Source organism: Bufo gargarizans, chromosome 6, assembly GCF_014858855.1.
Source record: "Bufo gargarizans isolate SCDJY-AF-19 chromosome 6, ASM1485885v1, whole genome shotgun sequence".
In the NCBI taxonomy this organism is placed as follows: Eukaryota; Metazoa; Chordata; class Amphibia; order Anura; family Bufonidae; genus Bufo; species Bufo gargarizans.
The window spans coordinates 65276012-65290442 of record NC_058085.1 but is presented as its reverse complement, the minus strand read 5'-3'; the positions used below and the strand labels follow the sequence as shown (position 1 = coordinate 65290442).

At 41.6% G+C, this 14431-nt stretch overlaps 1 protein-coding gene across 1 annotated transcript in view; it reads left to right on the top strand.

The window, feature by feature from the left end:
* MYO15B (myosin XVB) overlaps positions 1-11837 on the top strand; it is a 129568-nt gene extending 117731 nt beyond the window's left edge. Inside the window, exons 58-61 of the mRNA XM_044299466.1 lie at positions 2214-2347; positions 6768-6901; positions 8743-8883; positions 10675-11837. Of these exons, the coding sequence (XP_044155401.1) occupies positions 2214-2347; positions 6768-6901; positions 8743-8883; positions 10675-10737 (472 nt within the window). The 3' untranslated portion in view covers positions 10738-11837. The remainder of the gene's footprint in view (positions 1-2213; positions 2348-6767; positions 6902-8742; positions 8884-10674) is intronic.
* The last annotated feature ends 2594 nt before the right edge of the window (positions 11838-14431 follow it).

Here is a 14431-nt window from a genome sequence, read left to right as displayed (position 1 = left end):
GGACCCATTCATTTCAATGGGGCTGCAAAAGATGCGGACAGCACATTGTGTGCTGTTCGCTTGCATTCCACAGCGCCCCCACCCCCCCCAAAAAAAAAAGATAGAGCATGTTGCAGACAAGAATAGACATTTCTTTTCTAAGCAAAATGTGGAACGCACATGGCCAGTATCTGTAATTTGCGGACCACAAAACACATATGGTCATCTGAATGAGCCCATACAATGTTATTTAGAAGGCTATGATAGGAGTAGTCTGCCACAGATGCCAAGGACAAGACTTCAGACTACCACTCTCCTCCCCATTGGAAGAAATTTCACTTGTATCCCAATCAATTGGGCTTAAAGGTTATGAACACTTTTGGGGGCCATTTTTTTTGTACGATTGCTTTTTACTTATTTTGGACTAAAAATTATTTTTCTGTTCTACAGCCTTCACTTTCAGTGTATGTGCAGACACTGTCTTGCTTTGTGCTTTACACTGAATCCGTCAGGGAGCAGTTCTGATCTACAGCCATAAGTCTGAGCTTCTGACAGCTCATAAACAATCACTACAGATAAATTCTTACCAAACTGATAAAAATATGGCTCAAATGAGTGTTTATGAACTGTCAGGAGTTCAGTGATAAGTGCTACACATCGAGCCATCAGAACAACTCCCTGACAGATTCAGTGTAAAACAAAAAGCTAAATAGGCTGCACATTCACTGAAAGTAAAGGCTGTAGAACAAAAAAAAAAGTTGAAAAGGACCAAAAAAATGATTTATAGTCTGAAATGATTACACCTATAAATATAACCACACGGTATCTCAATATAATAACATTGTAGTTTATCTCATATATCATTAATTTTTTTTTTTTAAAGGCAGTAAATCACATAAAACAGGAGGAACTCCTGTATTCATTACTGGTCATTACATCAATGATAACATCAGAGGGCATACAGGCATTTCATAACCAGATATGTAATGGAAAAAGTGCAAAAAGTCAGTGATATATCGTAATCTTGAACAATAATCACCATATAGGAGAATATATAGTCAATACGTAAATGTATATATATAGGGGTTATAGTGACAGGCGTTTTGATTTCCACTAGGTATAGATTACTATTAGTGTCCATATTGTTTGTTTGGCGTTTTTATTCATAGTCTGAAACGAGTAAAATAAAATGATAAAAAATAGACTGAAGGTGTTAACAGCCTTCAACTGTGTCGGACTCATCCACCTTTTCCACGCAGAATCAGATTTTTTATTTATTTTTTCAGTGTAGAAATTTTACAAACAATGTGAGATTTGGGAAACCTTCGTACGCATGGCATGTAGAATGTCGTAGGTCTTGGTACAGATTTCAGCGCAGATTTGATGTCAGGTCATTGACGTGGCTGGCTTTAGACAAAGATTTGGACGCAAAGTGATGTTTTATACACCTCACACGAGATATTTCCCAGGATACAAACTTATGCACAGATTTTTTAGTGAATGCTATTTACTATTATGACTGTCCATAATTGTGAGGCAGATTTCCATCCGTTGGAACCAATAACTTTTAGCACCATAGATGTCTATGGCCAGTCCATCTACCTCTATCTTAAATGAGAAAAAAATTTAGAAAAAAAAATCTATCTGACCCTGGAAACAAAAATCCACAGCTTTAGGGCTCATGCACACGACCATATGTATTTTTGCAGTCCGCAAAACACGGATGACATCCGTGTTGCATCCGTTTTTTGGGCGGATCCATTGTAACAATGCCTGTCCTTCACAGCAAAACGGAGTCATTTCCGTTTTTTTTTTTTAGGCCCCATTGAAATAGATGGCTCCGCATATGGGCCGCAGAAAAATGGAACAGACACAGACAAAAAATACGTTTGTGTGCATGAGCCCTTAGGCTTCATGCACACGACAGTGAAAAACGGACATGTGATGGATGTTTTTTTAATGGCCATCACACATCCATTTTAAGACCAATGGTCGTCTATGGGGTTATTCACACTGCAGTTTTTTGACGGCCAGTGAATAACAGACATAAAAAAATAGAACATGTTCTATCTTGTCCGTGTTTTACTGACCGACTGCCCCCATACAATTGAATGAGTCTGTTTTTAATGTCTGTTTTCAAAATTAGTGAAAAAAAACATTCGTTAAAAATGAACAGTTCATCCGTTTTTAACGGTCGTGTGCATGTAGCCTAAGTCTTATGTTCTCCTCTACAGACAAGAGCTCCTGGGATACATTCCTTCCTCAGTGCAGAATCGTCTGAATCTACAGGCTGTGCAGCAGGTTCTCCTACAGGAGTTGAGGACTTTGGAGAGTCTGAATGTCCAACAGGCCAAGGTGCAGTTTTTAGGTAAGGATGCTCTGCAGAAGTTTACATATCGATGGCTCAGTTATATCAGCCTTCCCAAATAAATCATAGCCGTAATATGGTCATAAAAAGAAGGAACGAACAACAAAAATAAGACTATTTTATGCATATTTATTATGTACACCATTTCTTGAAGGTAATCGGTCAGTTTTGCCCATGCTAAACTGCTGACAGCACTAGGTAGAGGCTGGGGAAAGCAGTACAAACATACCCTTTTGTCTAGTTTGTATCAGGAGCAGTGTGAATATGAAGTTTGCTTTTGCTCCAGCACTGCACTGGAGGCGGGGCTTCACTGAGCTGCTTCACAGACCATCTCCTCTGCTGTGGGTGACAGCTGTATCATCTATACAGTAGACCACCACAGCTGTCACTCAGAGCAGAGGGGCTGTTAGCTATGTGTACAGCACACTTAAGGGAGAGTTCACATCACCGTTTCATTTTCCGTTCTACTGATCCGTTAGAATAACAGAAAAATAATAATAATAAAAAATAAAGGATTCTGTGCATCAGTTATGCACATTTGGCATCCGTTTGAGCCATTTCTGTCCAATATCCGTTTTTGGGACGGAAAAAACTGCTGCATGAAAGACTTTTGTTTTCCATTTGGATGGATCTCAGACAGAAATGGCTCAAACGGATGCCAAATGTTTATAACTGATGCAAAGGATTCTTTTTTTTTACAGCATCCGTGTTTTTTCTTTTTTTCTCTGTTCTTGTGACTGATCAGAAGAACAGAAAAATAATGGTGATGTGAACTCTCCCTAAATTTGCCCTGGGCACTTCTAGTAGCAGAATCTGGAAGCATAAAACTTTATATTCACACTACTCCTGATAATAAAAGCTACACAAAAGGCGCGTTTGTACGGCTCTCCCCAGCCTAGTACTGTCAACAGTTTAGCATGGTCAAAAATGGTGATAGGACTCCCTTTGAATGACAAAAATGCATACAATCAGCATAGCAGGTAGTGTTGAGTGAAGCGAGCTTCAGATCATAGATCCGAAGTTTCTTTGATCAAAACTTCGTTTGAATGCTGTACGGAGATCTGCCTCCGTACACCATTCAAAAGTATGGGCTCTGGCGAGGTGAAATTAGTTATCTCCGAATTCCTGCAAGACTTCAGTGAATAACTTTGGCCATTGATTTTTTAATTTGAAAATCATTTAAAGTCCTGAAACCGAAGTCGGCTTCAGTACCGAGGTACCAGTCTGTACCGAAAATGATGGATTACAAACAAATGGATCAGCAGTCACATACAGAATGGCATGTAAGGAATTTCTGGCAGATGTCTAGAGGTGGAGGGCAGCGGCCCCCAGTAGGGCACCAACAGAGAAAGGTGCTCCGAAACAAGGTAACTATCAAGCACCTGATAAAATCCAATTCTTTACGGAAGGGAGTTGCTTAAAATCCAACATCTTGTGCTCTGCCACCTGTAAGGCTATCATCCATGGTGTAAGGACCTGTAAAGCGTGACTCAATCTGATAGTCTTCCACCTTTAGTTCCAGTTTGGCCCTCTCTCTGATACCAAATGGAGCAGCCTCATTGTTTTTGTAGGACAGGGGTGCACAACCTGTGGCTCGGGGCCTACATGCAGCACGCTATGAGGTCCTCAACCACCAGGCAGGTAGTGGTTTTGGGGAGGGAGCACCTTGTAGCTGGCACTCTTATACATGTGAAACTCGAAAAATTTGAATATCGTGCAAAGTTAATTTATTTCATTAATGCAACTTAAAAGGTGAAACTAACATACAGTACAGGACTGAATAAAAATATACAGATTCATATGCCTCGGTGAGTGCCGCATACTTCTTTTACCTTCGCTACATTGTTACAATTGATACCGCCTCCCGTCTCTATGCTGAGCACCACATATGAAGCAGATTAGCTACATTGCTGTTACTTTAGCCAGTACTAAGGACCGGAGCTCCGACCTGTCGCTTGCAGTGCCGCTGTGTTCTATTCCCGTTTATGTGTAACATACAGTACAGACCAAAAGTTTGGACACACCTTCTCATTCAAAGAGTTTTCTTTATTTTCATGACTATGAAGGCATCAAAACTATGAATTAACACATGTGGAATTTATACATAACAGAAAAGTGTGAAACAGCTGAAAATATGTCATATTCTAGGTTCTTCAAAGTAGCCACCTTTTGCTTTGATTACTGCTTTGCACACTCTTGGCATTCTCATGATGAGCTTCAAGAGGTAGTCACCTGAAATGGTCTTCCAATAGTCTTGAAGGAGTTCCCAGAGATGCTTAGCACTTGTCGGCCCTTTTGCCTTCACTCTGCGGTCCAGCTCACCCCAAACCATCTCGATTGGGTTCTGGTCCGGTGACTGTGGAGGCCAGGTCATCTGGCGCAGCACCCCATCACTCTCCTTCATGGTCAAATAGCCCTTACTTTCAAAGTTTTCCCAATTTTTCGGACTGACTGACCTTCATTTCTTAAAGTAATGATGGCCACTCATTTTTCTTTACTTAGCTGCTTTTTTCTTGCCATAATACAAATACTAACAATCTATTCAGTAGGACTATCAGCTGTGTATCCACCTGACTTCTCCACAACGCAACTGATGGTCCCAACCCCATTTATAAGGCAAGAAATCCCACTTATTAAACCTGACAGGGCACACCTGTGAAGTGAAAACCATTTCAGGTGACTACCTCTTGAATCTCATCAAGAGAATGCCAAGAGTGTGCAAAGCAGTAATCAAAGCAAAAGGTGGCTACTTTGAAGAAAATAGAATATTACATATTTTCAGTTGTTTCACACTTTTTTGTTATGTATATAATTCCACGTGTTAATTCATAGTTTTGATGCCTTCAGTGTGAATCTACAATTTTCATAGTCATGAAAATAAAGAAAACTCTTTGAATGAGAAGGTGTGTCCAAACTTTTGTTCTGTACTGTATGTGATAGACTCATTACTTGCAAAGTGAGATATTTCAAGCCTTTATTTGGTATAATTTGGATGATTATGGCTTATAGCTTATGAAACCCCAAAATCACAATCTCAGGTCCCCTTTGCTCAGGGGGTATGGATTAATTAGCTGACTAGAGTGTGACACTTTGAGCCTAGAATATTGAACCTTTTCACAATATTCTAATTTTAAGTTGCATTACTGAAAAAAATGAACTTTTCCACGATATTCTAATTTTTCGAGTTTCACCTGTAGATGGAATTGCAGGGTTCTATTTTATACACCTTAAAGGAGCAAGACCTATACTGTTGACATGCCATAAATGGGTCTACTCCTATGTTTTATTGCAGCCCTTGGGAGTGGTACAATCTGCAAACATGGACCTTGGACCCAAAAAGATTGTACACCTCATCTGTACTGATTGCACATTGATGGCCTAATCTAAGGAAAGCTTGTCAGTTTTTGTTTTGTTTTTTAGACCCCTGAAAACCTTTTAGTCTCCCTTCGCATACAGGTGCAACTTATCAATGCTTCTATGCCAGTTTTCTGGCATGGAAAGTCTTAGTTTTTGCCTATTTTGTGCCTGGCTACGCACTGTGCACAGGAACTGCAGCACAGCTCCATTCAAGTGAACAGGGCCGGCTGCAGTTCCTGCTCAGCCAGGTGGTTGGAAGTGGCGCCGTGTGGGGGAAGCTAAGAAGGGGACACATCCTTAAATCACTGGTGCACCTTCTTCATTCTCCGGATCCGTGGACCCCCAAGATCATAACATAGGCTACCGATATGCCATCACTTTATAAGATGGGAATACCTATTTAGTGGTGATAATAAATCAGTTAAATCTTTTGCATGTATACAGGTAAAACTGTATTTTCAGAGCGCGAAAACTTTTGCGCCCATGTCTTCGTTCCACCAACGACCCACTGAGCTCCGCCCCCAGCCTACTGCTTAACCCTTTCTTTGCCTCAGCACTAATGTTGCTGGGGAAAATAATTACTTATAACTCAATTTAAAGGGTTGATAGGTTTGGGGCTGTATGTACAGGTGAAACTCGAAAAATGAAAATATCGTGCAAAGTTCATTTATTTCAGTAATGCAACTTAAAAGGTGAAACTAACCTATGAGACTCATTACAGGCAAAGCGAGATATTTCTAGCCTTTATTTGTTATAATTTGGATGATTATGGCTTATAGCTTATGAAACCCCAAAGTCACAATCTCAGGTCCCCTTTGCTCAGGGGGTATGGATTAATTAGCCGACTAGAGGGTAACACTTTGAGCCTAGAATATTGAACCTTTTCGCAAAATTCAAATTTTAAGCTGCATTAATGCAATTCCTTCTAATTTGCATTACTGAAATAAATGGACTTTTGCACGATATTCTAATTTTTCGAGTTTCACCTTTATATGAAAAGTAACCAATAGTAGATAACTAATAGTAACTAAAATGAACTAATAATATGTTCTCATCTCTTCAGAAACTGTATCTGCCCTTCCACTCTTTGAATACAATGTATACCCTGTACAAAGGATCAGCGAGCCTGGCATTCTCACCCCTTGCTATGTGGCAGCCAACCATCAACAACTCCTGATACTACAGAACAACAGCCAGGTATGCACACGCTGTACCGCTATAATGCCCCATGTATGTAAGAGAATAATAATGTGGAATAATTGGAAAGGTCATGGCCTTTGGCCACATGCATAGATGTGTATTATGTCCGGAAATGCAGTACCAGCTATATAAGTAGATGAGATTTTCAAAATCTTATCTACACGGCGCAGAAATTGACCTCAGCATGTCAATTGTTTATCTGGATTTTCAGTGCAGATTTCACGCTTTGCAATGCAAAGAGTAAGTAACATTTGTGTTTTTTGATGCAGAAATACAAAATCTGCACAAAAAAATTACACTACTGAGTGCATGTACTCTAACTGCTACCACACTGCTGCCCCTTCCTTACGACCATCATGACAACCCTATTGGAAAGACTGGTGATACATTAACTATTCAGTCTGAGCCTGAATACTGTTTTTTTTTTTTTTTAACCAGGTCCAATAATCTGAACTGTCAGAAAACAAAGCTCTGGCTGCTAGAAATCTCCAAATCCCCTGCATACTAATAGATTTAAAAGATAATATTGTAGTTGCCTGTAGCTGCCACAAGGGGGCACTCATTGCATACTGCCTATAGTTTGATCTCAGTGATGTTACAGTATGCAGAGCTCCTAAGCTTCCTCATGGTGATAGTCTCTAGCTTTTGCCAGCAGATCACATAAAGTACATGTTATATCAGTAGTAATGAGTCAGAACAACTGGACTTGCATTTTTTCTTATGCTAGTCATTCGACTGACTTTCTTCATTAGAATGGCTTGTCCCAGTAATACCCGGCATTGAATATTGGTGACTCGTGTTTCAGTCATGCATGTAAGAAGTTGATTGCATCTGCATGACTCAAGCTGTTAGATGTGATTAAACTGCCTTGGGAGAGGTGCTAGAACAGCATTGTAAGTGGCAGACAATTGATTACTGCTTACCGTGCTGTTATAACATCCCCCAAGGCAGTTTAATCACATCTAATAGCTTGAGTCATGAAAATGCAATCAACATCTTACCTCCATGACTGAAAAAATGAGTCACTAATATTTAATGCTAGAAATTTTTTTGTACAAGCACCCCTTTGGAGGGGTGTTAGAACAGCATTGTAAGTGGCAGACGATTGATTTCCACTTACAATGCTGTACTAACACATCTCCCGAGGCAATTTAATCACATCTAACAGCTTCAGTTGTACAAATGCAATCAACCGCTTACCTCCACGAGAGAAGCTCCAGTCACCAGTATTTAAAGGGGTTTTCCAAGACTTAAATACTGATGACCTATCCTCTGGATAGTTCATCAGTATCTGATTGGTGGGGCTCCAACACCCGAGCCCCCCTGCTGATCAGCTGTTTGAGAAGGCAGGGGCGCTTGCAGCATCCCCACAACCTTCTCTCAGCTTTTTCTAGGCCAAGTGATGAAGCGTTCATTGGTCACATGGTCTAGGTACAGCTCAATTCCATTAAAGCACAGCTGCTATACAATGTATGGCTTGGTCAGCGAGGAGAATGCACACAGGAATGCCGGTGCCTTCTCAAACAGCTGATCGGCGGGGGGGGGGGGGGGGGCGGTTGTCAGACCCCCACGATCAGATACTGATGACCTATCCAGAGGATAGGTCATCAGTATTTGTCTCAGAAAACCCTTTTAATGCCAGAGATTTTCTGTATAAGCCATTCCAATTAAAAAAGCCAGTCGGATCACTAGCGAAACATCTTCAAGAAAGTCCAGTTTCTCTGACTTATTAGTACATGACCTGGATGATTGAGAACCTTCACAATGTAGATATTTGTCATTCTCACTGTATAATGTAATTTAAAATATTTAGTGATGCATTTATGTCATGTACGCAGCAACCAAGCATGACTGTCAGTCTACAAGATGTGCACAGTATGCGCACCATGCGTCCTCTGGATAGCAACACATTGCCGGGAGTGGAGCTGCACTACGGTACACCTGCTCAACCTCACACATTGTGGATGGAGCTACAGGAGGTAAGTACAGGGACCTCTAGGGCAAATAATAGTTGTATTATATAAAACAAATGACCATATTAGAAAGGACATGTCAGGGGCTTGCATTAGCAAGTGAATATTACACCAGATATACAGAGCTGTATAAAATCCATTAAAAAGCCTACAGACCCTCTACCAAAGGGTGTGCGCTTTCAGGGGAACATCTCTAATTTGTTACCTGTCATAAGAAGATCAACACAGCACAGAGATTTTTCTGAATTAGTTGCTTTATACATGAGTTTTCTGGTGGTGAAATATCTGGTCCAAGTATGGAGACCAAGCATCTGACCATCCGTGAAGCTTACTTCTTTTCCCTCCCCTCTAGCTAGTGATTGCCATGACAGCAATTTTATAAAATGGGAGCAGTGGAGTAAAGGGTTAATCCTTAATCCAGCAGTTTCTATACTTTTGTTCATACATTTCCGAAAATAATAATTTGGGAAATTTTGGAGCACCATTTTAAAGTGACAGCATAAAAATCTTAAAGTGGACCTAACATCTTACATGGCACTTCAGGGTGGGGAACGTGCAGAGATATGGGATCTCCCATAAACCCCAACAGCATATCACAATCTCCTGATTCTCAGACAATTCTATTTGTGCATCTAAAACTACATAGAAAACTGTTGCACTTTCTAATGGCACCATTTAATATGGCATGCAATGTAGTGGGAAGCTGGCAACATTTTTTTAAATAAGGTGTAACTAGAAAAAAAACACAGTTCCACCACAGTTTTATGGTTTTTGTTTTTATGGCTTTCCCTCTGGGAAAAAAAATACCTGTGCCCTCCATTCTCTTGGTCAGTATGATTACGATGCCCCATTTATATAGTTTTTTTCTAGTTTTTTAATACTGAAAGAAAAAAAAAAAACATTAAGAAACTTAAGATCTGCCGGATCTCAATACCGGAAAAGTTAAAGGGGTTCTGAAGCTTGTTTAAACTGATGATCTATCCTCTGGATAGATCATCAGCATCTGATTGGCGGGGGTCTGACACCCGGGACCCCCGACGATCAGCTGTTTGAGACGGCAGCGGCGCTCCGGCAGCGGCGCTCCGGCAGCGCCGCGGCCTTCTCACGGTTTACCACAGGCCCAGTGACGTCACGACTAGTATCAACTGGTCTGGGCGGGGCTAATCTCCGTTCACTTGAATGGAGCTTAGATCCGCCCAGGCCATTGATACTTGTCGTGACATCACTGGGCCTGCGGTAAACAGTGAGAAGGCCGCGGCACTACTGCTTGCACCGCTGCCTTCTCAAACAGCTGATCGGTGGGGGTCCCGGGTGTCGGACCCCCGCCGATCAGATGCTGATGATCTATCCAGAGGATAGATCCATCAGTTTAAACAAACTGCAGAACCCCTTTAAACACAAGTGTGAAAGTAGCCTAATGGCATAGAATGAGACCTGGCTACCGGAGACACACAGAGGTACAGTAGGGCCCTAAGGGTTTCATATTAGGGCTGAGTATTATTATGGACCTCCAAGTGCACAAACGCCAAAGTCTGGATTCACGCAGATGAATTTTAGCCTCTGTATTGCAGCCACAATATGGATTCCCTGCAGTCCTACTGAACTGACCGCATTATAGGGGTTGCACCCTAGATTTAGTAGAAATGCAGGGGTCCCGGTGTCCCCTTAAGAGACGCTAATATGAAGTCACATTACAGCCACTAGAAGCTGGCCTAAGGTCAAGGTGCGGGTTGTCACCACTTGGTGACCTCGGCTAGAGTAAAATGTTCTAACCTTTGTTTTTTCTTTCCTCTACAGGCTAAAGAACTGTACCATACACTGGCCCTAATCATCGAAACCCAGGAGACCGCTGCCCCCTGAGGACAAACCCTCTAAATATATTAATATAACTTATTTTGTGGCTATTATCTTCCTGATCTGAAGTAAATGACCTCCTGTATAGCTTTGCGCGTGAACAGAACTGGGAATGCCCTCAGTGTCCTTACAGTGTACAAAGTTGGTCACTGGGCTAGGATCAGGCGTGCTTAATCTATAAATTCTACTCTTTAATTTTTAAGCTGACCATAGACAATTCTTTTGTAGTCATCAGATCTGTAGCTTTCTATATAATTTTATGACATCCTAACGTCTATAGGTTAATTATTGCTTATTATCCGACCATAGACAGAAGACTAGTAATTAGTCCACCAAGAATGAATGGCTGGTGAGGCGGGTCCAATGAAAAGATCTGAAAAACGGGAAGAAATTGTCTACAGCTAGATTAAAGGGGTTGTCCCAAGACCTAAACTTATTCCCCCACACTATGTATTCCTCATGATTGGAGTGCTCTAGCATGTGCATTGCCACCCCATTCATCTCTATGACAGCTGAGCGCTGTACTTATCTAGCAGGTCCATAGAGAATGAATGCAGAGGCACTGTCCATACTTGACTGCTGTTCCATTCATAGGGGAAGAAACAACACCTCTGTTACAAAATCATGGAGGTCTGATCTTGGGAATCAAACACTTATCTCCTATCCTGTGGATAAGGTTTACGTTTAAAACCTAGGAGAACCTCTTTGATTTCTCTATATGTGGGTGTGGAGCCATGTCCAAGACCTCTTCAGTTCATCTTCACAGAACCTTGCTGGTGGAAGGGGGCTCTTACAGAGCACATGTAAGGTTTAGGATTATGGCGTTAAATTTGGTGTTCATTGGATACAGAAAGAGTTGGAGGTAAAGGTGTCTGGCCACAAGAAACGGGCAGCATCTAGTTAAATGATGTTATAGGGTGCAAGCTGAGGATACGTGAACCATCTGTTAATGTCACATGGCGCCAGTGGTGGAGCGACCTCCATTAGACATTGCTCTAATAACATTTTATTATATAGAGGTTTCTTACAGTAATATGTGTATAGGCGGAGTTCACATCACCGTTCAGCCTTTCCGTTCTCCTGCTCCGTTTAGGAAAGGATGGAGAAGGCACATAACTGAGCCAAACGGAACCCAAGGACCCTATAGACTATAATGGGGTCCGTTATGTTTCCGCTCAGAAGATGATTTTGGAGCGGAGACAAAAGTTGTGCATGCAGGACTTTTGTCTCTGCTTCAAAATCATCTTCTGAGCGGAAACATAACGGATCCTATTATAGTCTATGGGGTCCTAAGGGCTCCATTTGGCTCAGTTATATGCCTTCTCCGTCCTTTCCGTTCTCCTGCTCCTAAACGGAACAGGAGAACGGAAAGGCTGAACGGTGATGTGAACGAAGCCTTACTGGTGAGATGTTCACTAACATCCAAAGATATAATGTAATATATTAAATCAATTAAATGGTATATTGACTGTGGAGCATTATTACAAAAAAGCCTGAAGGGTATCTGAGAAGAACCACCAGAATATATCCTGGGCCCTGGCTTCTCATAATCACTGAATGCCATCTACATACCGTATATAAAAGTGAAAGTTTGTTTGGTCTTCATAGCCCTTGATGGATCTGAAAGAAACTTGGTACATATACGCTTCATGATCCAACTTAAAATACTTGGTGGTTGTCAAGGTCTTCCAACGGGGTTCTGGAAGGTTCCAATAAAGTAAGGGTAGGTTCACACCTCCGTTTAACTGATCTGGCAGGCGCTGCGGTGTACATTTTGGACTGCAGAATTCTGGTGTGATGTCCGGACGGGGCAGATCTGCTCATTCAATGTAGCTAAACAGCGAACAGACCCATAACACCGAAAGTGAAGATCTGCTGCGGTTACTGAGGAACATGATGTCAAAATCTGCCGTGTGAACATATCCTTAAGAAGAGCCCATGTGATCTGGAGCGCCACAGACCCCTCATTCTGCTGATCGACAGGGGTGCCAGGAGTCTGATCTCCACCATTCTGATATTGATCACCTATGCTATAGTCATCAATATCAGTGACCCAATTTTCCTCTCCTGTCATAGGAGCTCAAAAAAAAATAATTCAAGCAGTAATGGATCTGTCACATGGCGGAGCCCGCTTATGTGGATGTTTTTTGTTTTTTTTTAATCAAAAGTGATGCTCCAAAACAGATGTGAACACGGCCTAAGCGGGCTGGACAGGACAGGACCCAATGTAGCATCATATGGAGGCACACACAGTCTGTGTGGCTCCATATCATGGGGTCACTGGGGACCATAGGTTGTGCGCGTATTTGCAGATGATACTTAGTTCTGCAAAGTGAAATAATCAACTCAGAGGAAAATATAATTTTACAAAGGGAATTGGGGAAGCTGGAGGAAACGACAAAGAAATGGCAAATGAAGTTTGATGCTGATGAAACCAATTATGTATTAAATAGTAAAACACTAGAAAAACTGTCAATGGAAAAGACTAAGGCTTCTTTCACATCACCGTTTCTCCTTTCTGTTCTCTGGCTCCGTTGAGGAGCAGGAGAACGGAAAGGACGGATTCTGCAGATAACTGAGCGTAACGGAGCCTAAAGACCCCATAGACTATAATGGGATCTGTTCGGTGTCCGCTCAGAACATGATTTTTGAGCGGAGACGAAAGTCCTGACTTTCGTCTCCACTCAAAAATCATGTTCTGAGCGGACACCGAACAGATCCCATTATAGTCTATGGGGTCTTTAGGCTCCGTTACCTGCAGAATCCGTCCTTTCAGAGAACAGAAAGGAGAAACTGTGATGTGAAAGGAGCCTTAGACTGGTTTCACATCTGTGCTTATTATTTCCGTTCTGCTCCGTTATAGGAGCAGAAGAATGAAAATAATGGAAGTGCCCGATCCAGCACATAAGAGAAGCGAATGGAGCCTAACAGATCCCACTGACTATAATGGGGTCTATTAGGTTTCTTTTTAGGAAAACATTTTTTTGTGGGAAAAAAAAATCCTGCATGCAAGACTTTTCTCTCCACTATTATTGATATATTCTGTGACAAGTCTCGAACAGAGTTTCCGACGCAGATGTGAAAGCAGCCTTAGGGATGATAGGGGACAGGAATTTCAAAGGGGTTGTGTCACTTCAGCAAATGTCATTTATCATGTAGAGAAAGGTAATACAAGCCACTTCCTAATGTATTGTGATTGTCCATATTGCCTCCTTTGCTGGCTGGATTCATTTTTCCATCACATTATACATTACGACCACCCTGCAATCAAGCAGCAGTGGCGGTGCTTGAACGCTATAGAAAAAAGCATCAGCCTATGTGAGCTCCTATGGTCCCGGCCACCAGAGAGGCCTGCACTTTTTCCTATAGTGTGCAAGTATGGCCACCGCTGATGGATTTCAGGGTGGCCTGTAACCATGGAAACAAGCAGTGTATAATGTAATGGAAAAATGAATCCAGCCAGCAAAGGCAATATGGATAATAACAATAGATTAGTAAGTGCCTTGTAATAACTTTCTCTACATGATAAATGCCACTTGCTGAAGTGACACATGTGACTGATTAGCCATGGATTTGCGCTCTACATATCCACAGCGTTGTACAATACCAGCAAAATGGATGAGAATTTATGAATTCTCATCCACACACTGTAAAAAGAAGCGCAGCGGAAAATGTACAGCATTGTGGATTGGAAATGAAG